This window comes from Staurois parvus, unplaced genomic scaffold (genome assembly GCF_062004578.1).
Source record: "Staurois parvus isolate SC_StPar_1 unplaced genomic scaffold, SC_StPar_1.0 ptg000540l, whole genome shotgun sequence".
Lineage (NCBI taxonomy): Eukaryota > Metazoa > Chordata > Amphibia > Anura > Ranidae > Staurois > Staurois parvus.
Genome location: NW_028318336.1, coordinates 735,039 through 757,553, shown reverse-complemented (window position 1 = coordinate 757,553; position 22,515 = coordinate 735,039). Strand labels below are relative to the sequence as shown.

Genomic DNA, 22,515 nt, shown 5'->3' with positions numbered 1-22,515 from the left:
GTGTGAAATACTTGATTTTCAGGAAAAATATCAAGGGTGCCAACAATTTCGGCCATGACTGTATGTGTGTGTGTGCATGCACATGTGTGTGTGTGTTTGTACGTACATGTGCATGTATGTACATGTGTCTGTGTATGTATATACATGTGTCTGTATGTATGTACATGTGTCTGTGCGTGTGTACATGTATCTGTGTGTATACATTTCTGTACGTGCCTGTGTGTGTATACATGTGTATGTATGTATGTGTGTGTGTGTACATGTGTCTCTGTGCATGTGTGTACATGTTTCTGTGTGTGTATGTGGTTTTGTGTGTATGTACATGTCTGTGTGTGTGTGTACAGGTGTCTCTGTGTGTGTTTGTTGGTGGAGAGTAACTCTTAAGACCTGGCTAGTAGCTCAGAATTTGAAATGTTAAGCCCTGGATTACAGTAGCTCCCATCTACTATAAACTGCATCATTCATTTATAGATAATATTGGTTGCTTTAAGTAAAGTGGAGTCTGGGATGGCTTATATGGCCTGATGTACTTATATGTCTTTCCATATTTTATATACTTCTTGATATTTTGCAAATATAACTATTGAACCACTATTCTGCTGTGCTACCTTCATTATTTTCAATTACTGGATTATTGGGAGACTCCTGAGGAGGCCTCTATCATTAGTTTTTAGCACCACATTTAGGATGTGTGAACTTGTTTTACATTACGATTTGACACCTGTTCTCATGAAGGCTATCTAAGAGAGGTTTTCCCTTCACTTTAGAGAATTTTTCTCTCACTTCTAAATGTGTCTAAAGAAATGAGAATGAAGGAGAATCGCCCCAATGGGGCGCAGATGGCAGAAAAGGAGTTTTAATCCTTACATACTGTATAAAAATGATTCTGGCTGTAGACATAAGACTGTGAAGGTTCTTATATATCCGAATCTTGGTTTGCTAGAAGTATTTAGCCGCATTTACCCTGATTTGTTCTTGCCTATCCAAACAGCTTCTAGGAGATTTACTTTCATTTCCTGTTGTAGAGGGTTGCACCAATACCGGTATCGCTGCCGATACCGAGTACTTGCAGAAGTATTATTACTCATATGAATGCTCCCGATACCAAAACCGATACCTTTGCAGTGCGATTTGAGCCCATACAAAATGAATGGACTCAAATTGCACTGCAAAGAATTGCATGCGACTTGAACAGGAATGCTGCACGATTCTTGTCCGAATCGCATGCGGTTTCCTGCACAGCCCCTGTGTAAACCTAGGCTTGCCATAGTGACTTTGAGTTCAAACAGGTGCGGTGCGGGAAACCTCTCTGCATGAAGGGTTCCAAGAGCTCCAGCTCCCGATCTTACTGTGAACATCAACATCCGAAGCTTGGGCTCCTCCTGCCTCTCCTATGGCCAGCCTCCAGTGGTTCTCTTCCCCCCAGCCTCCAGCAGTTCCAGTCATCCACTGGACCCCCTTCCCATCCCCCCTGGTCCCGCTGTACCAGAATGCCGATCCCTGATGTCAGACAATGAAAAGACACTTCACGGGTCCAGGGATTTGAAATTCTCGTGACTTTCTCTCCTCACCTTGCAGTGCTGACAGTACGGGCTTGATGGCATCTGATTGGTCAGCAACATCACATGTGGAACCGCTGGAGGCTGAAGGGAGAGAGCTGCTGGTGGCTGGGGAGGGAGAGCTATGGGAGAAACAGGAGGAGCCCAAGCCGCAGCCAACCCACTACATTCTAGAATGTAGTGGGTTTGAAGAGGGTAGACCCTGAGCTTGAATATTCATGTGGTCCCAGCCAACAACTGGGGGAGAGGATGCCCAGTAGGTGGCTGCGAAAGCATAAATAGTCTGGGACCTGGAACAGCAGGGCTCTTGTCCAGGAGGAGAAGACCCCAGCTTGAAGGGCTGCAGGAGTTTATCGAGATCCCAGCTGTGGGGCCTACTTTCTGAAAGAAGCTGGAGACAAATCAAAGGGGGTTCACTGAGGATCTGGCCTAGAAATTCACAGAAGTGTCTGGTCGATACTGGACAGAGGTATCCAAGTATACGGGGGACCCTAGTAACTGTTTGCTGCTCTAACCCTTTTAGCATCTGCTCCAGTGTTGCTGTAGTGGGACCCTTACTCTGCTTGAAGACCCAATCTTTTCTCCTATTGTCTGCCAAGAGGGGAATGAATTATCCTGAGGAGTGTAGAGAAGACAAAGGGTGTCCTCTGGTTTCTTTGGGCACTGAATATGGAGCATACCAAAGCTCACTCTGCACCCCATCCAGGGGCGGACTGACCATTTGGAAACTCGGGCACTGCCCGAGGGCCCGGGGTCATTAGGGGGCCCCATGAGATGCCCCTGGTACCTTTTTCATAGGCTTTTTTTAGTTTGGCCAAGGACACAGGGGCCCCATGATCCCCTATTGCCTGGGGGCCCCATGAGTTGTCAGTCCGCCCCTGACCCCATCCAAGTTCAATAAGCATTAATCCATAAAAAGACCTTCCCTGGCTGGTCATTGAGTCGTGAGACTGAGTTGTTGTGTGCCTGGCTGCTTGTACACCCTTTTGGGAAGAGAACCTGGAACAGATCAGCGAAGCCTGTCGGGGTGTGCACTACATCTGTAACAAGCATGCAGGCAGTGAGGATAGAACTCCTCATCTACATTCTTGTTCCAGGCCAGTGACTCAAAGGACTGAAGTCACTGAACCATCATGGCTACTAGGCAACTTGCATTTCCAGTTCGGCAATGACGGCACTGTACCATTCTTTGCCCAGGACAGTTCAGACACATGACTGACATAAAAACAGGGGGCGCCTCTAGAGACTGTCATTCTGTGCATTAAATATTAAAAGAGAAGTATGGTCAAAGCTTTTCTTGGCCATATTTCTCTTGTGCGTCACAGGAGCACCATACTTTTGACCTCTTCCAGCTTATAGTGGGTTATTGCCCATTCTCAGCTGACGGGGAAGCCACGCCAGGCTCTGGAAGGATCCTGACAGCATTGCTGGGATCCACCCAGCTGCAGGATTGACAGCTGGCTCTGTTTTTCAACGTGCGCCTGAGAGCCGAAGCCAGCCCCGCTGAACCGGCCAAATTTGGATCCATCAATGGCCAGCTCAAGTATGTAATGAATATGAAAATTACCATAAATTAATTGCAGATAAATGCCATAAACAAAACAAAATGAATACTTTCTGATAACGTACAATGGTTTCCCTTTTAAAAACACTCCCTGTCATTATATTCTATTTACAGTAAATGAACCACCCATGTGTGAAAGGCCTCTCTGTTTTAGAAGATAATCACTACAGTAATTATCATCGCTGCTAATAATTATCATCGCTGCTAATAATTTCCATGGAGAAAATCTCGCTTATCAACAGCTCCCTAATTATCGCCATGCCTGGAATCAAAGCCATCACCTTGCAGCATTGTGAGGAAAAAGAACTTTAATCGTCGCACGCAGATTTTGGCTTCTGAAAGCCTACTCTGTTCAGTCTGTGCTTTGGAGAAAGCCTGTGCAAAAAAATGAGGCTGGTCTGCAAATGAATGTGGAGCAACCAATTACGATTTTGGGGTGGATTTACTAAAGGCAAATAGACTGCGCACTCTGCAAGTGCAGTTGCTCCAGAACTTAGTAAACGAGGGGAAGCTCTGCTGACTTCCATCGTCCAATCATGTGCAAGCAAAAATGCTGTTGTTTTACTTTCCTTGCATGTGATTGGGTATTCTTTGTAAAGTGAAGCTGTAACAGAACCGGACGCCGACTGCACAAGGGTATTTCTGGTAGACTCCCGCTTCCCTGTCCAAACACAGATCCACGGACACCACCGCTGACCATACAAGAGGAGACAGCACCAGACTTGAAGGATTCCAGGAGATAGACTGCTTTATTTTAACATAGATACAAGATATATACACAGGGCGGGGAAATACACACTCAGTAACAGGAAACACATGAGCGGGCAGTCCTATCAGGGGGAAGGGCTGCCGGAAGCACCCCCCACCAAGCCAATGCACAAACACATACATCCCATAATAGTTTGCTCCCAAGCCAGGCACACAATAGAACAATGGGATGCAGCCACATGGCAGTGAACAATGAACAACCCCCACACCCCACCTATACATGTCTACACAATAGCAGGACATTCCACCCTGTACCCCTAACAGGCACAGAGTGACTTAAACATAAGAGGGATATGGGGAACTGAGACAGGGGTCTCCCCACCTCTCTAAAGGGGGCTGTGTTCCATGGGCCCCCCACCCAAAGTGACTCCCATCACAGAAGCTTTATCTCATTTACTGCACTTGCACAATCTTTTTGCCTTTAGTAAATCAGCTCCTTTGACTTTTAACCCATTGGCGCCTGCCGGCCCTTTAAGGAGTTTGTGACACCGGGAGGCGGGGTTTAGGGTCATGTCACCGCCGTGATTGGCTGTCATGGCGGTCACATGATCAGAAAGCAGGGCGCGAGCTCTGGGCACATCTGTTGTTTACATTGGGTATGCAAATATGCAGCCCCTCAGCGCCAAGGCCAAGCTGCTGAGAGGCCGCATATTTGCGTGCGTATGGTGCCAAGGGGTTAAACAGAACTTTTTGGTATAGAAATAAAGAAGCTGAGGACTTGTTTTTCAGGACACCGGTTCCGGGACTGTCACCATCACCCTCTCCTCGCTACAAGGAACAAGGATGGAGTCTGTTGAAACTGTCCTACATACTTGTTCCAGGACGGTGACTTACCCTAGGTTAACACTTATGTGCTTTTAGTGCGTTTTCCAATTTACAGAAATGCACTGCGGTCCATTTAACATGATTTGTAAATCTACTTCACATCTGTGTGTTTTGAACCGGTGCGCTTTTTTTTTAAAGGGTTAGGGACTTTTTTCCCGCAGAAGATTGCTTTTTTTTATGCAATAGTCTTTAATGGAACTGCACCAAAAATGCAAGTGATGCTTTTTTAATGCATTTCTGTTTTTGCGAATAGGAAAGTATGACAGTTCTGTTCATGCAGTGCGACTTTGATGCGACTCTCTGGCACTCAAGTAGCATGAAAGTCACATCAAAGTCAAACTACATGAACAGGACTGTCATACTTTCCTATTCGCAAAAAAAAAGTCGCACCCATCCAAAGTTGCATCAAAGTTGACCCCATACAAAGAAGCACCCAAGTTGCACCCGTCCAAAGTCACATCAAAGTTGCGTCAAATTCAATACTTTCCTATTGGAAAAATAATGCAAAATGCATCAATCCCAACACACAGGGGTGTGAACCTAGCCTTAGACCCCGGTCAAATCAAACCCGGCTTTGAAATCGGTGCGGCTCCGACCAAGTCAGAACTGCTGTAATTGCCGACAATAGGGTGCAACTTGGCACTTGTTTTTGGCGTTTTAGATTTTTTTCTACAGCCAGTAAACCCCCCCAGCATGTTATCCTATGTGTCCATACACACATAGACTGGAATCAACATTTTTTGGCTGGGACGTTTTCTAGCTGGAAAAAAACCCAAAACTAGTGGGTTTCTAGAGGAGTTTTTCAGCTGTAAAAATGCTCTAACACTGCAAAACGGTAAACCGCCGGTAGTCATGGCAAAACGCTAATCATGGCAAAACGCTAATGCAAAAACGTTAAAAAAAAGCTGAAAAGTTTACGTTTTTAAAGTGACTTTACACAGCTAATGTTACCAGCGTCATCAAAACGTCCCATGTGCATGAGGGCCAAAGCGTCCCATGTGCATGACGGCTTCCCCGCCTATATTACAGGCTTTTTTTGGGGAGCGGGTACCTATTTCTGGCAGGTCCACTTCCTAGGCCTGCCAAATGGAAGCTCACCCAAGCAACCTCCTGGGACATGTCACCTGTCCCAAGCAGGGGTGGACTGACCATTCGAGCACTCGGGCACTGCCCGAGGGCCCGGGGTCAGCAGGGGGCCCCATGAAATACACCTCGTACCTTTTTTATAGGCTTTTTTGAGTGTGGTCAAGGACACAGGGGCCCCATGATCTCCTATTGCCCGGGGGCCCCATGAGTTGTCAGTCCGCCCCTGGTCCCAAGAGACTGCAGATGCATTCACAAAAGCGGAGCGCATCTCGCACATGCAAAGTGAAGAGCCAGATGTGAAGCATCAAGTAGTCACAGCTGGCTTTCCATAGTCAAGATGGCAGCGCTGGGGACCCGAAGACCAGCAAAGAACAGTCCCAGGAGAACACAGCGCTGGATCCCTGGGCTGGTAGGAATCTGTATATTAAAATTCAGCATCTACAGTATTTGTAGCTGCTGGCTTTCCATTTTTCTTTTAAACTGGAGGTCTTCTTTACTCCACTCTCCATACACACAATTTGCGAGAAGACAGGATTTTTATTGCTGAAGCATCATACTACAATATCTGTCATATAATTTGTAATATATAAAAACACATTTCAGCATGCAGTGTATATATATATATATATATATATGAAAAAAATAAAATAAAATATATATATATATATATATATATATATATACAGTGGGGATCAAAAGTTTGGGCACCCCAGCTAAAAATTTGTATTAATGTGCATAAAGAAGCCAAGGAAAGATGGAAAAATCTCCAAAAGGCATCAAATTACAGATTAGACATTCTTATAATATGTCAACAAAAGTTAGATTTTATTTCCATCATTTACACTTTCAAAATAACAGAAAACAAAAAAATGGCGTCTGCAAAAGTTTGGGCACCCTGCAGAGTTAATATCTTGTACTGCCCCCTTTGGCAAGTATCACAGCTTGTAAACGCTTTTTGTAGCCAGCCAAGAGTCTTTCAATTCTTGTTTGAGGTATCTTTGCCCATTCTTCCTTACAAAAGTCTTTCAGTTCTTTGAGATTTCTGGGCTGTCTGTCACGCACTGCTCTTTTAAGGTCTATCCATAGATTTTCAATTATGTTGAGGTCAGGAGATTGTGAAGGCCATGGCAAAACCTTCAGTTTACGCCTCTTGATGTAATCCCTCGTGGATTTCGAGGTGTGTTTAGGATCATTATCCATTTGTAGAAGCCATCCTCTCTTTAACTTCAGCTTTTTCACAGATGGCATCAAGTTACCATCCAAAGTTTGCTGAAATTTTATTGAATCCATTTTTCCTTCTACTCGTGAGATGTTCCCTGTGCCACTGGCTGCAACACAACCCCAAAGCATGATTGATCCAACCCCATGCTTAACAGTTGGACAGAGGTTCTTTTCATTAAATTCTGTGCCCCTTCTTCTCCAAACGTACCTTTGCTCATTGCGGCCAAAAAGTTCAATTTTAACCTCATCGGTCCACAGAACTTGTTTCCAAAATGCATCAGGCTTGTCTATATGTTCATTTGCAAAGTTCAAACGATGATTTTTGTGGTGAGGACGTAGAAGAGGTTTTCTTCTGATGACTCTTCCATGAAGACCATATTTGTACAAGTATCTCTTTATAGTGGAATAGTGTACCACAACTCCAGTGTCTGCCAGATCTTTCTGGAGGGATCGTGCAGTCAAACGTGGGTTTTGAATTGTTTTTCTCACAATCCTGCGAGCTGTTCTGTCTGATATTTTTCTTGGTCTTCCAGATCTTGCTTTAACTTCCACTGTTCCTGATGACTGCCATTTCTTAATTACATTCCGAACAGATTATATTGACATCTGAAAACGCTTTCCTATCTTCTTATAGCCTTCTCCAGCTTTGTGAGTGTCAACTATTTTCAGTTTCAGTTTTCTAGACAACTGCTTAGAAGAACCCATGGTGCTGATTGTTGGGGCAAGGTCAGATGAGTCTGGGCATTTAAAACCTTTGAGCTTGACATCACCTGGTCTTCCCAGATGATGATTGAGAACAATCCATGACACTGGCAGGTCTCAGCTTTGCAAAGAGGGCAGTGCATGCTATAAATACTGCAGGGTGCCCAAATTTTTGCAGACGCCATTTTTTTGTTTTCTGCTATTTTGAAAGTGTAAATGATGGAAATAAAATCTAACTTTTGTTGACATATTATAAGAATGTCTAATCTGTAATTTGATGCCTTTTGGAGATTTTTCCAACTTTCCTTGGCTTCTTTATGCACATTAATACAAATTTTTAGCTGGGGTGCCCAAACTTTCGATCCCCACTGTATGTATATATATATATATATATATATATATAATATGGCCGAAATTGTAGTATTTCAAATATATGTCAATATATTTGGGAGGGATATTTTTGAAATATATTTAAAATATATTTATCTTCCATATGGGAAGGATGTAAGTTTGTAGAGAGCTTCCTCTTTTTGGTTCTGGTGGTGGAAGAAAACAGCAGATGGGGAAAAGGGAAGGTAGGTATATGCTGCTAGGGAGGGGGAAAGCTAAGTGAACCATAAACATGAACATCTAAACTACGACTAAAAGTAGCAACATAAAACTCAGATACAGCTTCCCCAATAGGGATGAGCTTGGATTCGGCTCCAGGTTCGATCTAAACCCAGAATTCAGCTGGCCAATGGACTGTGGGCAGAACATTCTCTACTCCCACCCCAGTTACACGTGCAAAAGGGGGCAGGGATACTTGTGACATCATTGACATAACATGGCCACATGGTCATATTTGGTCAATGTTTCTGATCTAACATGGCCATGTCACGAGCATGCCCCCCACCTTTGCAGGGAAAATCCATTTTGCATTTAACTGGCCCAGAAATGACAACTGCCTTCCGGGTACGGCCAAGCCCAATATCAGCAATGCCACCACCTGTATTTGTATATTCTGAAATGAAACAATACTCCCAATTTGTTACTCTGGGCAGCCACTACAGTTTTCTCTGCGGGTGCAAACTAACACCCGCATCTTTCTATTGTGCAACGTGAAGTAAAGCAATGCCTGATTATACAGATAATTGGCTTCTCTGTGGCTGTAGAGTCTGCATGTCATTCCGAAGAATGAGGAGCTATAAAAATATGTACTTAGGGAATGCGTAGTGGAAGGAAGAGGCTCGTTTATTACTGTTTGTAATCTCTAGAGCTGAGAGCTTCAGCTTACTGCTATGAAATTAAATGCCCAATTTAGAATTCAAACACACAAACCTAATCACTGGGCACCAGGGACAATGCTTCTAGCGGGTTACGGGACTCGCCGAGGTGCATACGCAGTACACTAACGCAGTGTGATACATTCAGTTCTCTGTGATGAGGCTAATTTACTGCAGTTGCCAAGGAGAAGCATTAAGGGCGGATTTTGCTGGCTGGTGCAGTCAGCTTCAGATGAAGGCACTTTCATTAATGGTCCGTTCTCAGGCAACTGCCAGCACTGTATTATTATTATTATTCTTTTTTTTTGGTGGCAGGTCCATGTGCAGGACCAGATGTATTCCGAGCACAGACCTTTCCTGTTTGTACGAGATCGGTGATTCTGTCCCATTAATTCAACAAATAATTGTCATATAGTTGTAAAAACCTAATTACTAAACTCTCATATGATATTTAATATGTTATTGTAATTTCAAATGTTGTTTTCGAAGAGAAGCATGGCTATAGCTTTTTTGCCCATATGTCTCTTCTGGGTCGCAGCAGTGAAGAAGCAGCCGAAAGCAGGCTCATCATAGAGCCACTCCAGACTCTGGAAGGATTCAGACAGTAATGTCGGGATCCACGCAGATGCCTGACTCCAGTGCCTGGACAACATCATCTAGAGCCCACGGCGAACGTGCCAAAATGTCCCAACCGCCACGACCCCCCCCCCACGCAGCCGAAAGCAGGCTCATCACAGAGCCACTCCAGACTCTGGAAGGATCCAGACAGTAATGTCGAGAACCACTCAGATGCCTGACTGCAGTGCCTGGACAACATCATCTAGAGCCCAGGGCGAACATGCCAAAATGTCCCAACCGCCCAGACCCCCCCCACCCCCCCCCCCACACACAGCCCAAAGCAAGCTCATCACAGAGCCACTTCAGACTCTGGAAGAATCCAGAGAGTAATGTCAGGATCCACTCAGATGCCTGACTATAGTTGCTGGACAGCATCATCTAGAGCTCAGGGAGCATGCCAAAATGTCCCACACGCCCCCCCCCCGCCCGCCCACGCATGATGTCCGAGCAAATCCCCTCGACCCCACAAAAAAACCCCTAAGCATAAATCCCCCATTCTCCCAGTACAAATCTGCCCTCTGCTGAAATTTCCACAATTATTTGTCCCCCATCCCAAATCCTCCACACCTCAGATTTCCTTCCCATGCATGATGTCCGAGCAAATCCCCTCCGCCCTCCAAAAAACTCCTAAGCATAAACCCCCCATCTTCCCTGTACAAATCTCCCTTCTGCTAAAATCCTCAAAATTATTTGCCCCCCCATCCCAATCCCAAATCCTCCACACCTCAGATTTCCTTTCTGAGCACAAATCCTCTCCTCCCACTCCAAATCCCCCCCTTCCCAGCACAAATTCCCTACCCAGTCCCCCATCCTAGCAAAATTCACCCTCAAATTTTCCCTTCTAGCACAAATATGCCCCAATCATCCCAACTAGCACAAATCCCCTTCCCCCTGTACCATAGAGTAAATCCTCTTCCCCCTCCCCCATCCAAACACAGATCCCACTAAATCACCACTCCTAGCACCCTTCCCTCCAAATTTCCCCTTCTAGAACAATTCATACTCCTTGCTGCCCCCCCCAAAAAAATTCCCCCTTTCAACACAATACCCTTTACCCCCAATCTCCTCATGATACCACAGTGCCCAGGGCTGCCGCCCCTCCTGCCCACCCCTGCCTGACTGACAGCTGGCTCAGCCTCTGAGTGTGCTGCTGAGACCTGAGTCTGCCGCTCCTGCCCCCTCCACAGCCCAGGGCACCAGTGAGTGATGGAGGGGCAGTGTCAGGGATCCTATAGCCTCTAGCACTCCACAGACCGGATTCCCCCAAGGCGCGGAATCTAAGTCCCTACCTGCTTGTTCACCAGGGCCCCTGATGGTGGGGATGGACTTGGAGCAGGCCGAGACCAGGTCGCAGCCCTTGAGTTCACCCAGCTGTGGTAGAAGCACCGTTGGAGGTGTATAGCAGGTGAGAGTCTGATGTGAGGAGGTCACAAGAGCAGCGTCAGGCAGGCTGGGTCTGTAACAGTGGTGGCAGCGTGGTACAAAATCAGCAGGCAGAGGAATAAACAGGTCACAAGCCGGGTTCGTTAACAGTAGATCAGAACGTGCAGGGTTAAGCAGGAGAATGGTCAGACAAGCCAGGGATCAGAGCAGGAGAAGACAGCAGTATCAGGAACAGGCTGGGTCGGCAACAAGGTATTCAGGAACACTGGATCAAACAGGAACACAGGTAACAGGTAAGACCATACGGCACTTGAGCATTGCAAGAGCTGGGTTTAAATAGGCCGCCCAACTCCTGACAGGCGCTCCTGGGTCCTAGTGCATGCCCGGTGCCGTCATTGGTGACAGGCGCGCCTGGGTCCTAGTGCCTGCCTGCCTGTATGTCTTGTCAGGATTCTACGCATGTGCAGATTCGATCGCCAAGGCGATCTTCCCATTCCCTGACAGGCAGAGCAGAGAGTGGTGACTGAGAGTCATCGCTCTCTGCTCAGAGCGGACCAAGAACTGAGCGATCATGTGGTTTGGCTTATACCCAGCGGGGGACAGCTGCAGCATCGCAGGAATGCTGCAGCCATATAGGTGAGTATGCCGACAGATACAGGCAATCTCCTGCACTCAAGTGTGATACTCAGGTACCAATAAACCTTCACTTATCCATTCTTTAAGCATAAATAGACACCGTACCTACGCGTTTCAAGGGAAGAGTCCCCTCTTCATCAGAGCTAAAACTCTGGAACTCTTGGAACACGTGCAGCGGATCAGACAGCACAGACTCTGTATCATTCTGTTGAGCTTGTGCTATGCAGCTGTTTGTGAATATACATCTATTTTATTACTACAATAAAAGGTCTATAAAGGTAATGTGCTGGGCTGGTGCATCCTCTTTCTTTGATTTTTCAATATAGGTTACATAGTTAGTCTGGCTGAAAAAAGACAAAAGTCCATCCAGTTCAACCATTAAAAAAAAAAAAAGTTATAATCCTACACCCACAGTTGATCCAGAGGAAGGCAAAAAAAACCAGCAAAGCATGATCCAATTTGCTCCTGCAGGGAAAAAAATTATTTCCTGATCCCCCGAGAGGTAATCGGATATTCCCTGGATCAACTTTACCTATAAATGTTATATCCAGTTATATTCTGTGTATCCAACATGTTCTCAGCTGATCACCTTTGTTTCCTAAACCACTAATGATCTGAGATAAGCAACGATCCTCAGGATCGCCACTGATCTCAGTGTCATAAAAGGACACCAAAGTCTCTTCTGCAATAACAGCCTACCTGTCAGCAAAGTTTCTTTAGAAGGTTTTAGTTCCACTCAGGGGCGGACTGACCAATTAGGCACTCAGGCACTGCCCGAGGGCCTGGGGTCAGTAGGGGGCCCCATGAGATGTCCCTGGTACCTTTTATAGGCTTTTTTTGTGTGGTTTGAATGTGGGCGAGGACACAGGGACCCCATGATTTCCTATTGCCTGGGGGCCCCGTGATTTGTCAGTCCGCCCCTGGTTCCACTTTCAACCTGTGGATCAGCAAAACAACAATTACCATTTTCAAAAAAAGGAGTCAGAATTGGAATCCTCCATTATTCTATCATGGCAGCAACTTTCCGTGTAACTTTCAGGGCCAATTATAGCACCCCGATTAGCAGGGGTGTCACAGCAAAACGCATAGCGCACAGTAACGCACAAATATTACAACCATCTGATAAAAGAATGCTATTGGAGCTGGGCTTTAGTGGAAATGTATGTAATCTTAGTTTCCAAAAGTGAGATTTTAACCTCCCTGGCGGTATTCCTGAGTGTAGCTCGGGGTAAAGTTTCTGTACCAAAAGCAGTAACCCCGAGCTACACTCAGGCTTACCATGCGGCGCTGCATAGGGAGTCCCTGCAGAGCTTACCTTGTCCTTCGCTCCCGCGATGTGTCCCCTGCAGCATCCCCGGCCATCTCCTTTGGCTGATGCCGGCATCCGGCTTCTGTGTTCTGGTCCCTGTGACGTCGAGACGTACGGGCGCTGCCGGAGGCGGGAAATTTGAACATTTTTTAAAAATGTCATTTTTTTCAAAACGAATTTTACATAGTATAACATTGCTGTTTCAAACCATTTCACATACATTTTGTCCCGAGTGCTTTGTCCTGTCCCCTGTCTGCATTTTGACTGTTCTTTCTGCCTGGAAACTTAGAAAAGTCCATGGCGTCCAAAAAGCGTCCCTTTAGGTCAAAAGCGGGTTTAGACCGGCTAGAGAACAGCGATAGTAAATCAGAACCACTTGCAGAATTGAGTGATAATGATTCGTGGGGGAAATTCCTCATCAGACACTGAAAACAATTTTGCGACTTTGCTCAGTGATGTGCGAACTTGGCGCTCTATTTCACATTTCAGTGTTTTCGGTTTGATTATATTATTGAATTAAATGTATTATTATTGTATTATTATTTTTTATGATTATTAATTAAATTATAATTTATGATTTTGTGTTTCAAATTTTATCATACCCGGGATGTTTAATAGACTCTTGTTCGGACAGATTTCAGTGAGTTATTCCTAAATATTACAGCCTACAATAAAAAAAACTACATATTTCCATGCAAAATAATGGTACCGCTTTCAGCACCAAAAATCTGAAATAATCATACCGCCAGGGAGGTTAATACTTACATTCTCAAAGGAAAAAACAGAGCTGGGGAAAATATGACGGTTGTCATGTCTTGAGAATGTATGCTTTGCTGGATTTTCCTGGAAAATGAAAAACACAGGTAAGTACATTAAATATAATGGGTGCATCGCAGGGAACGGGATGGTCACGGTACAATGCTTTGCGGGTTTGCCTTATTAAAATGGAATCAAACTTAGCCACATATTACCTCTACAGGATAATGCTTTAATAATGTTACCTTCAAAGCATTCATTACAGCAATGACATTAGGTTGCTGCGCACGCCCACCACAAAGATTTGGCAAGGTTAGAGGGTAGTATTGTTATTATCAGCAGGCATAATGTATGCAGAAGTAATTAAAATCTGAGCAAGTTTCATGAGACATTCATTTTCCTTGATGCTAAAAATACTTCCTCTTAATGTACAGGGAACACGTCCCCTGTATAGAGATTTATGGATGAGCTGTGGTTCACCTTGTATGCTTTCATTGACTGAATTTTTAATAAGGAGTAAACAAATTTGAATATAACGGCACCTGGTCTTTGATGGAATTCACCAATTTTACTATTACCATGCTCATCTTCCACTAGACATGCTTTCCAATAGAAACATTTGTTTCATTCTAAATTGAAATTTGGACTAAAAGAATAGACTAGACTAGAATAGAACAGGATACAGTACAATATAAAAGAATAGAACAGAAAATAATAGAATAGAAAAAACAAAAAGAATAGGATAAAATAGAAAGAATATAACTGTCTTCCGAATATCAAATTTTGAATAAAATTATTAAGTGTTCTTACATGGCGACCACTTCCTGTTATCTCACATATATATTCTTATTATTATAGCCAAATTACCACCCTAACTCCTCCCACAGTTTTTACACTACATAGACAGTAATATACCGAAACGTGCGGATTGTTCCCGATTGGTGTGCTATTACTTTGTGGAACGTTTCGCCGAATGGTTCATGAAATATCGCCGTTTTTGTGGTGAAATTGGTCCCATAGGAATGAATGGCGCAACTAGAGTGGGAGCTGACAAAAGCTAGAGTGTGAGCTGAAAAATCAGGACATGATTTCTAAACTGCCATCACTCCCTCATTTTCAAGCCCACCTACACAAATCCTATATCAAAACGTTCAGCTATCCCTGCTGCCACTAAAAATGTCCACGGCTAAGCCATAGTCCTGATAGTTTTCACAATATGACCATTTGTTTGCAACTCAAGCCGCCCATTGACATTCATTGAAACTCCACTCTAGACACCTGAAATTTGAAGGCCAATTTCTAAACTGCGACTGTGCCTTCATTTTTAATATTTCAGAGACATACTATGCACCAAAATGTAGGTCTGGGTCTTGTGATTCTCACAATATAAAACTCTTCACTGTAGGATTTATAGTTTTAAAACTACAACTGTTTGACGATGGCAACCGCCAGTGAAGTGATCAAGTTGGAGCAGTTTGTTTTTAACCATTCCTCTGCCCTTGCTGTAGAGTGAGTTGCCATAGGAACCCAGGTGTGTGAGCAGGTAGCAGAGTGACAAAAGCTACTCCGCCCAGTTACTCCGCCCACTCCAGTTGTAGACTACTGGTAGAGGCAAGAACACTTCACACAATTTCCCCAGAAATTTGAGCTTTTCTAGTTATTATTATTATTATACAGGATTTATATATTATTATTATTATTATACAGGATTTATGGCGCCAACAGTTTGCTCAGCGCTTTACAATATAAAGGGAGACAATACAGCAACAATACAGTTCAATACAAGAGGGATAGGAGGGCCTGATCCTGGGAGCTTACAATCTAAGATATATATACACACTGCATGTTGAAATGTGTTTTTTATACATTTATAAATACATTTAAATTTACGAAAAATATTTTTAAAAATATACAGTTATTAAATATATTCTTCAGATTTTTTTTAAAATATAAAAAAGTAATTTGTAACATATATTTTTACATATATTTGTAAATGCATTTCAAAAATGTAGATTGAATGTATTTTTAAAGATATTTTTCATATACTTTGTAATAAAAATGCATTTCAACATACAGTATATATATATATATATATATATATATATATATCTTTTTTTTGTATATATATATGTATATATATATATATATATATATATATATATATATATATATATATATATATATATATATATTGAAAGACAATACAGCAACAATACAGTTCAATACAAAAGGGTTAGGAGGACCCTGCTCCTTGAAGTTTACAATCTAAGAGAATACATTTTAATTTCGATAGAATAGATTAGAATAGACTAGATAAGAATAGCATAGAATAGAATAGAAAAAACAATAGAATAAATTAGAAAGAATATAACTGTCTTTCGAAATTCAAATTTCGGATAGAATAAATTAAAATTCGAAGAGAATAGATTAGATTAGAAAATAACAGAGTAGAAAAAAACAATAAAATAGACTAAAATAGAAAGAATATAACAGTCTTCCAAAATTCAAATTTCAAATAGCATAAATTCAATTAGAAAAGAATTAAATAGAATAGAAAAAAACAATAGAATAGAATAAAATAGAATATAATCATCTTTCGAAATTAAAATTTCAAATAGAATAAATTTTAATAGATTAGAATAGAAAAGAATAGAATAGAAAATAAGATATATACTAGAATAGAAAATAATAGACAAAAGCAATAAAATAGAAAGAATATAACCATCTTCCAAAATTTTAATTTCAAATAGAATAAATTTGAAAACAAAATGAAGCAAATTCAGAAAACGAATTAAACAAATTAAACGAATGTAGTGAAACGAAGTTGTTTAAATTCCGAATCTAAACTAAACACATGTTTCTGGTCTGCACATGTCTGCCTTCCACCTGTTAGGATCCCCTTACACTATGGGGGTTATTTACTAAAACTGGAGCGTGCAAATTTTGGTTCAGCTCTGCATAGAAATCAATCAACTTCCAGTGTTTTATAGCAAAGCTCAACTGAACTGAAGTTGGAAGCTGATTGACTACCATGCACAGCTGCACAGGATTCTGAGTGATCCAGTTTTAGTAAATCCTCCCTAGATGTCCAAAATATGTGGATCCCCTTCCGAATGATTAGGTTCAAATCAGGGGCGGAATGACAACTCATGAGGCCCCCCTGGGCAATAGGGGATCATGGGGCCCCTGTGTCCTCGCCCACACTCAAACCCAGGGGCGGACTGACCATTTGGAAACTCGGGTACTGCCCGAGGGCCCGGGGTCAGTATGGGGCCCCATAAGATGCCCCTGGTACCTTTTTCATAGGCTTTTTTGAGTTTGGGCAAGGACACATGGGCCCCATGATCCCCTATTGCCCGGGGGCCCCATGAGTTGTCAGTCCGCCCCTGCTCAAACCACAATCAAAAAAGCCCATGAAAGGTACCAGGGGCATCTCATGGGGCCCCATACTGACCCCGAGCCCTCGGGCAGTGCCCGAGTGCCCAAATGATTAGTCCGCCAATGGCTCAGATCTTTGCAGTGAAGGGTGCTTACAGAATGCAAAGACATTTTAGACAGTGGTAGGCTTCCAACCTTGGGGTAACATTTTGGGGAAGACCCTTTCCCTGTTCCAGCATGACTGTGCCCCTGTATACAAGGACAGATCTATAGGGACATGGTTTGATGAGTTTGGTGTGAAGGAACTCAAGTGGCCTACACAGACCCTGACCTCTACCCTACTGAACGACTCATCCATTTTAACCACCCTCATCCTGGTCCTTAGCTGCTCATAAGCTATTGGAGGAAGTATTGCCTTTGCCAGTCTGATTTCAGCTTTCAGATAGCATATGATAACTGGAAGAAGTGGACATCGCTGGAGTAGCAGTGTCTACTTACAGCGGTGTCCCTAGGCAGGTGCGGGGGGTGTGCGCCGCACCAGGTGACAATTATCGCACGGGGTGACACCAGACCCTCTCTACCAGCTCCACGAAAAGGAAAGTTTTAAAGCCAGCCGACGATCCTCGCAAGATGGATCGGATCTGCGGATTGAGCATAATGGATCGGAGTCCGATTCATTATGCTCCCCAATCCGCAGATCCATCCTGCGGGGATCGTCGGCTTGCAACCTATACGGGGTTAACTGATCTAGGTAAGGCTGTGCAAGATCTGGGACTTGTCTGTAACCAGGAAATGCGGCCCCGATAGCAGGAACCTCCTCCATCTGACATCACTTCTCGAGCGTGTGCAGACCGGACTGGTGTTGAAAGATCAGTTAACCCCCCAAAGGACAACTGTACAAAAAAAAAAAAGATTGGTTAAACCAACAAGTGCTTTTTTATCACTATTATTCCTTTATATTGGCTTTCGGAATTTACAAATGCAGCAATTTAGACATTGGATGAAAGGTTTAGCACTGGAAAACACTTTTTAATAGATGAATAGTGCATTTTATATACAACTATAGAGGTCAAACCAAAATGAGGGACAAATGTGGAGGAAAGAGGGACAGAGGGACTTTGTTGTGAATGAGGGACAGTCCCTCGAAATCAGGGACAGTCCCTTGAAATCAGGGACAGTTGGGAGCTATGCAGGAGGTGTGTTACTGGCCAGATCACCAGGTGAAAACAGAGGAATGAAAAAGCCTACAAAAATAAAACTAACACAGCCACCATATCTGATGACCGGTAAGCTGCAACATATTACATTTTGGGTTTAATACAACTTTAACACGAAAAATATATCAAATGCTACATCCACTGTAAGTACTTGTTTCTTCTCGCTCTTTTTTCCTTTTATGTGCAACTTCCTTCCAACCGAGATGCCTTTCCTTTTGCAAAACAAATGGCATACTAAAATCAGGGAGTGAATCTGGGCAGTATATTAGGCTTCTATAGCAGCGATAATGAGAGACCCTGCGGGTCACTTGGCTTGGCGCCCCCACGCTGAGCTGAAAACTCGAAGCAGGTCATACAGTTCTCTTTGGGCTCTCTGATAGACAGTGCTCCGGCAGGAGGTAGTAATGATGACAGATTGAGCCATTAGTGCAGCAGAGGTGTACTTCTCATTATGAAGGAAAAAGCCAACATATTCTGAGTTTCTAGCTACAGTGCTGTGCTCACCGCTGCTTAATTAATGGAAGACGGAGGTTGGTGCCAATACATCTTCTATGGAAGTACAAATGTGGTGCACCAGAAGATTGCAAATATTTGAGCTTCTTTATGGCTTTTAATGCTGTACTTGTAAATACCACCAACTAAATATTTGTCTACAACTGGAATCCCAGGATGCAGATCTATAGTTTTCATTAGTGGGAACAATGGTGTATTTAGATTCTGTGCTGCCCTAGGCCTCCAATGGGAGAGCGAGAAAGTTCAATAAGTGTGTGTACGTATATATGATTCTATCTCTCTCTTCCCTCTCTCTTTTCCGTCTCTTTCTCTCTCTCTCTTCCCTCTCTCTCTCTTTTCCCTTTCTCTCTTCCTCTCTCTTTCTCCCCCTCTCTCTCTTCCCCCTCTCTCCCATCTCTGTATTTTCCCACTCTTACTCTTCCCTCTCTCTCTTCCCCCCTTCTCTCCCCTCTCTCTCTTCCCTCTTTCCCCCCTCTCACTCTCTTCCCTCTCTTTTCTCTCTCTATCTCCCTCCCTCCTCTCTTACCTTTCCCTCTCTTTGCTCTCTATTCCTCTGACTCTCTCTTCCCTCTCTCTCTCTCTTCCGCTCTCTCTTTCTCTCCCCCTCCCACTCTCTTTTCCCTCTTTCGCTCTCTCTTCCTCTCTTTTCCCCCTCTCTCTCTTTCTCCCCCTCTCTCGCTTCCCTTTCTCTCTATCTCTTCCCCCTCTCTCTTCCCCTCTCTCTCTTCCCTTTCTCCCCCCTCTCTCTCTCTTTTCCCTCTCTTTCTTCCCTCTTTTCCCCCACTCACTCTCTTCCCTCTCTTTTCTCTCTCCCCCCTCTTCCCTTTCTCTCTTTTCCCTCTCTTTGCTCTCTTTCTTCCCTCTTTCTCTCTTCTCCCTTCCCTCTCTCTTCCGTCTCTCATATGGGACTACACACACCTCCTCCAAGGGTTGCTTATCTCGAAATGTGGGGGTGATAATCATACTGTGTGTGGGTCTCTTCCCCTCTTTTCCCTCCCTCCTCTCTCTTTCTCTCCCCCTCTATATCTTCCCTCTCTCACTCTCTTTTGCTCTCTCTTCCCTCTCTGTCTCTCTCTTTCTCCCCCTCTCTCTCTTCCCTTTCTCTCTCTCTCTCTTCCCCCTCTCTCCCATCTATCTCTCTTCCCCCTCTTTCTCTCTCTCTCTCTTCCCTCTCTATTCGTTCTCTCACTTCCCCCTCTCTCCCATCTATCTCTCTTCCCCCTCTCTCTCTTCCCGCCTTCCATCCCCTCTCTCTCTTCCCTTTTCCCCCTCTCACTCTCTTCCCTCTCTCTCCCCCCCTCTTCCCTTTCCCTCTCTTCGCTCTCTCTCTCCCCTCTTTCTCTCTTTTCCCTCTCTGTTCTGTCTCTCATATGGTACTACACACACCTCCTCCAAGGGCTGCTTATCTCGAAATGTGGGGGTGATAATCATACTGTGTGTGTGTAGTCCCATACAATCTATCAGTGTATCCTGTGCTGGAAGAATGACAGGAGGGAGAGCCCAGAGAACACATCACCGCTCACCTCCTCCGAGCTCTTTCCTCCCTGCCACTTCTCCTCTCTCTTCTCCAGGCTGCCCCTGGCCCCAGCTGTGCGGGCGGGGGAAGAAGCGCAGCGGAGAGCGGCCATTCAGGAACACCAGGGCACCCCCTCCATCCAGGTCTGTCTCTCCCTCCAGCAGCAGAAAGCCGACGGGAGGGAGAGGGGGAGAAACTTCAAACCCGCTTTCAGTTGCTGGATGGAGAGATACACAGTGCATCCTTCTCCAACTGCTCTCCCCCACCACATCGATCCTTCTGCTATTCGGGCCATTTACAGGAGGCACCCCTCTGATGGCGGCCCTGCATGGCTCTGTCCGCCGCTGCTCGCAAGGTCCCTTCTTCTGGGGGGGCGATGCCACCCTCCTAAAAATTGCCGCCCTAGGCAAACGCCATGCTTGCCTCATGGTAGATACGCCCCTGATTGGGAAATAGGGGTCAATTCACTAAGAGTTAAATAACGACTGAAAAAATGTGGTAAAATAATGCATGCGGTAATTATCGCATATTTTCATGCAGTAATTTATCGCATGGTAGCTGGTTGTTTAGGAAGCCGGCCACCACGTATATACCTGCACTGTGCAAGGATAGTGCATAGACAAGTGACTTACTTCCTTTTCTTTGGTCCGCTGCCCACTCCTCCTCTGCAGTGCTGAGGGGGCACCTGTGCAGGAGAGCTCACGAGTCAGGCTGTGTGCATCTATAGACACACACAGCACAGCACAGCCTGGCCCGCCCACCCCCTCGGTCCTCACTGGATTTGACTGAGAGCAGCAGGAGCCAATGGCTTCTGCTGCTCTCAGTGTAGCCTGTGAATCCAAGAAGAGAGAGCAGCACTGCTGCAAACGGGCACAGTGCTGGATCGTCTGGAGTCTGGGGGGGGGGGGGAGTGTCTTTTACCATAATGCATGGAATGCATTCAAATGGTTGTAAACTCTTCCATATACCCAGTGAAGTGACTGGCCTCAGATGATGCACAGAGATGAGACAAATCCCCCTACATAAGTTGTACCTGTTTATCTGCAGTCTTCTCTTCTGTACATCCGTTCAAAGTACTGAATTTATACAGCTTGTCTTAGAGTTCAGGAGGGCTTGTAGCTGAAATTACACACTGAAGATTTCAGTGAGGAGAGATCCGAGAGCTGATTGGAGGGAAAGGACACCCCCCCCACCACCACCACCTTCACACAGCACACAGAAACAGAGCTGAGGCTGTCAATTTTATTGGACTAGTTATTTTAGTCGAGTTTCTTGTCTTCCCCCCAGCCCGGACACCACCCCCCATTGACTTCTCTGTCACATCCAACAACGCTACCAACAAACCCACCCCGCAGGCCAGAGTACTTGGTGTCATTCTGGACTCCAACCTATCCTTCCAGCCCCAAGTCCAATCACTAACAAACTCATGCAGACTCCACCTCCGCAACATCGCCAAAATCCGCACGTTCCTGACCCCAGAAACCACTAAACAGCTCATCCACTCCCTCATCATATCACGACTCGACTACTGCAACTCCCTCCTCACTGGCCTGCCTCGCCGCTGGCTATCCCCGCTTCAGTCCATCCTGAATACGGCTGCCAGACTCATTCACCTTTCCAACCGCTCCATCTCCGCCACCCCCCTCTGCCAATCCCTCCACTGGCTTCCGATTGCGCAACGGATCAAATTCAAAATCCTAACACTGACGTACAAAGCTGTCCACCATACTGCCCCGAACTACATCACTGACCTAATATCCAAGTACCACCCAACACGCACACTCCGCTCCTCACAAGACCTCCTTCTCTCTAGTTCCCTGGTCTCCTCCTCCCATGCCCGCCTCCAGGACTTCTCCAGGGTGTCACCCATCCTCTGGAACTCCCTGCCCCAACCCATCAGATTATCACCTACTCTCCTCTCCTTTAGGCGCACCCTGAATACCCATCTCTTCAGGGAAGCCTACCCCACCCCCTGCTAATTGCCGACCTCCTCCACTCTTCCTACCACTCCATCCCCCACAGCCATCTCCTCCTGTGCCACCATCCCCTCCCTCCTAGATTGTAAGCTCCAAGGAGCAGGGCCCTCAATCCCCTCATGTTTTGCATTGTATTGGTATTGTTCTGTCACATGTTCTGTCCCCCTATGTCAGTGGTGGGCAACCTTTTTTTTCAACTGAGCCAAATCTCGCCAAAACCACG

General features: G+C 44.8%; 2 protein-coding genes across 3 annotated transcripts in view; one reads left to right on the top strand and one right to left on the bottom strand.

The window, feature by feature from the left end:
* Positions 1 to 22,515, top strand: part of LOC149451417 (uncharacterized) — a 502,187-nt gene that overhangs the window by 319,412 nt on the left and 160,260 nt on the right. Inside the window, exon 7 of one of the 2 annotated variants that reach the window (XM_089690705.1) lies at positions 7,557 to 7,621. The exons of the other annotated variant lie outside the window; for it this stretch is intronic. Within the exon in view, the coding sequence (XP_089546831.1) occupies positions 7,557 to 7,568 (12 nt within the window). The 3' untranslated portion in view covers positions 7,569 to 7,621. Of the gene's footprint in view, positions 1 to 7,556; positions 7,622 to 22,515 lie in introns of those variants that run through there. 2 annotated transcript variants of the gene reach the window in all.
* CIMIP7 (ciliary microtubule inner protein 7) overlaps positions 1 to 22,515 on the bottom strand; it is a 64,282-nt gene that overhangs the window by 17,387 nt on the left and 24,380 nt on the right. The window contains exon 3 of the mRNA XM_089690707.1: positions 13,702 to 13,779. Coding sequence (XP_089546833.1) covers positions 13,702 to 13,779 — 78 coding nt within the window. The remainder of the gene's footprint in view (positions 1 to 13,701; positions 13,780 to 22,515) is intronic.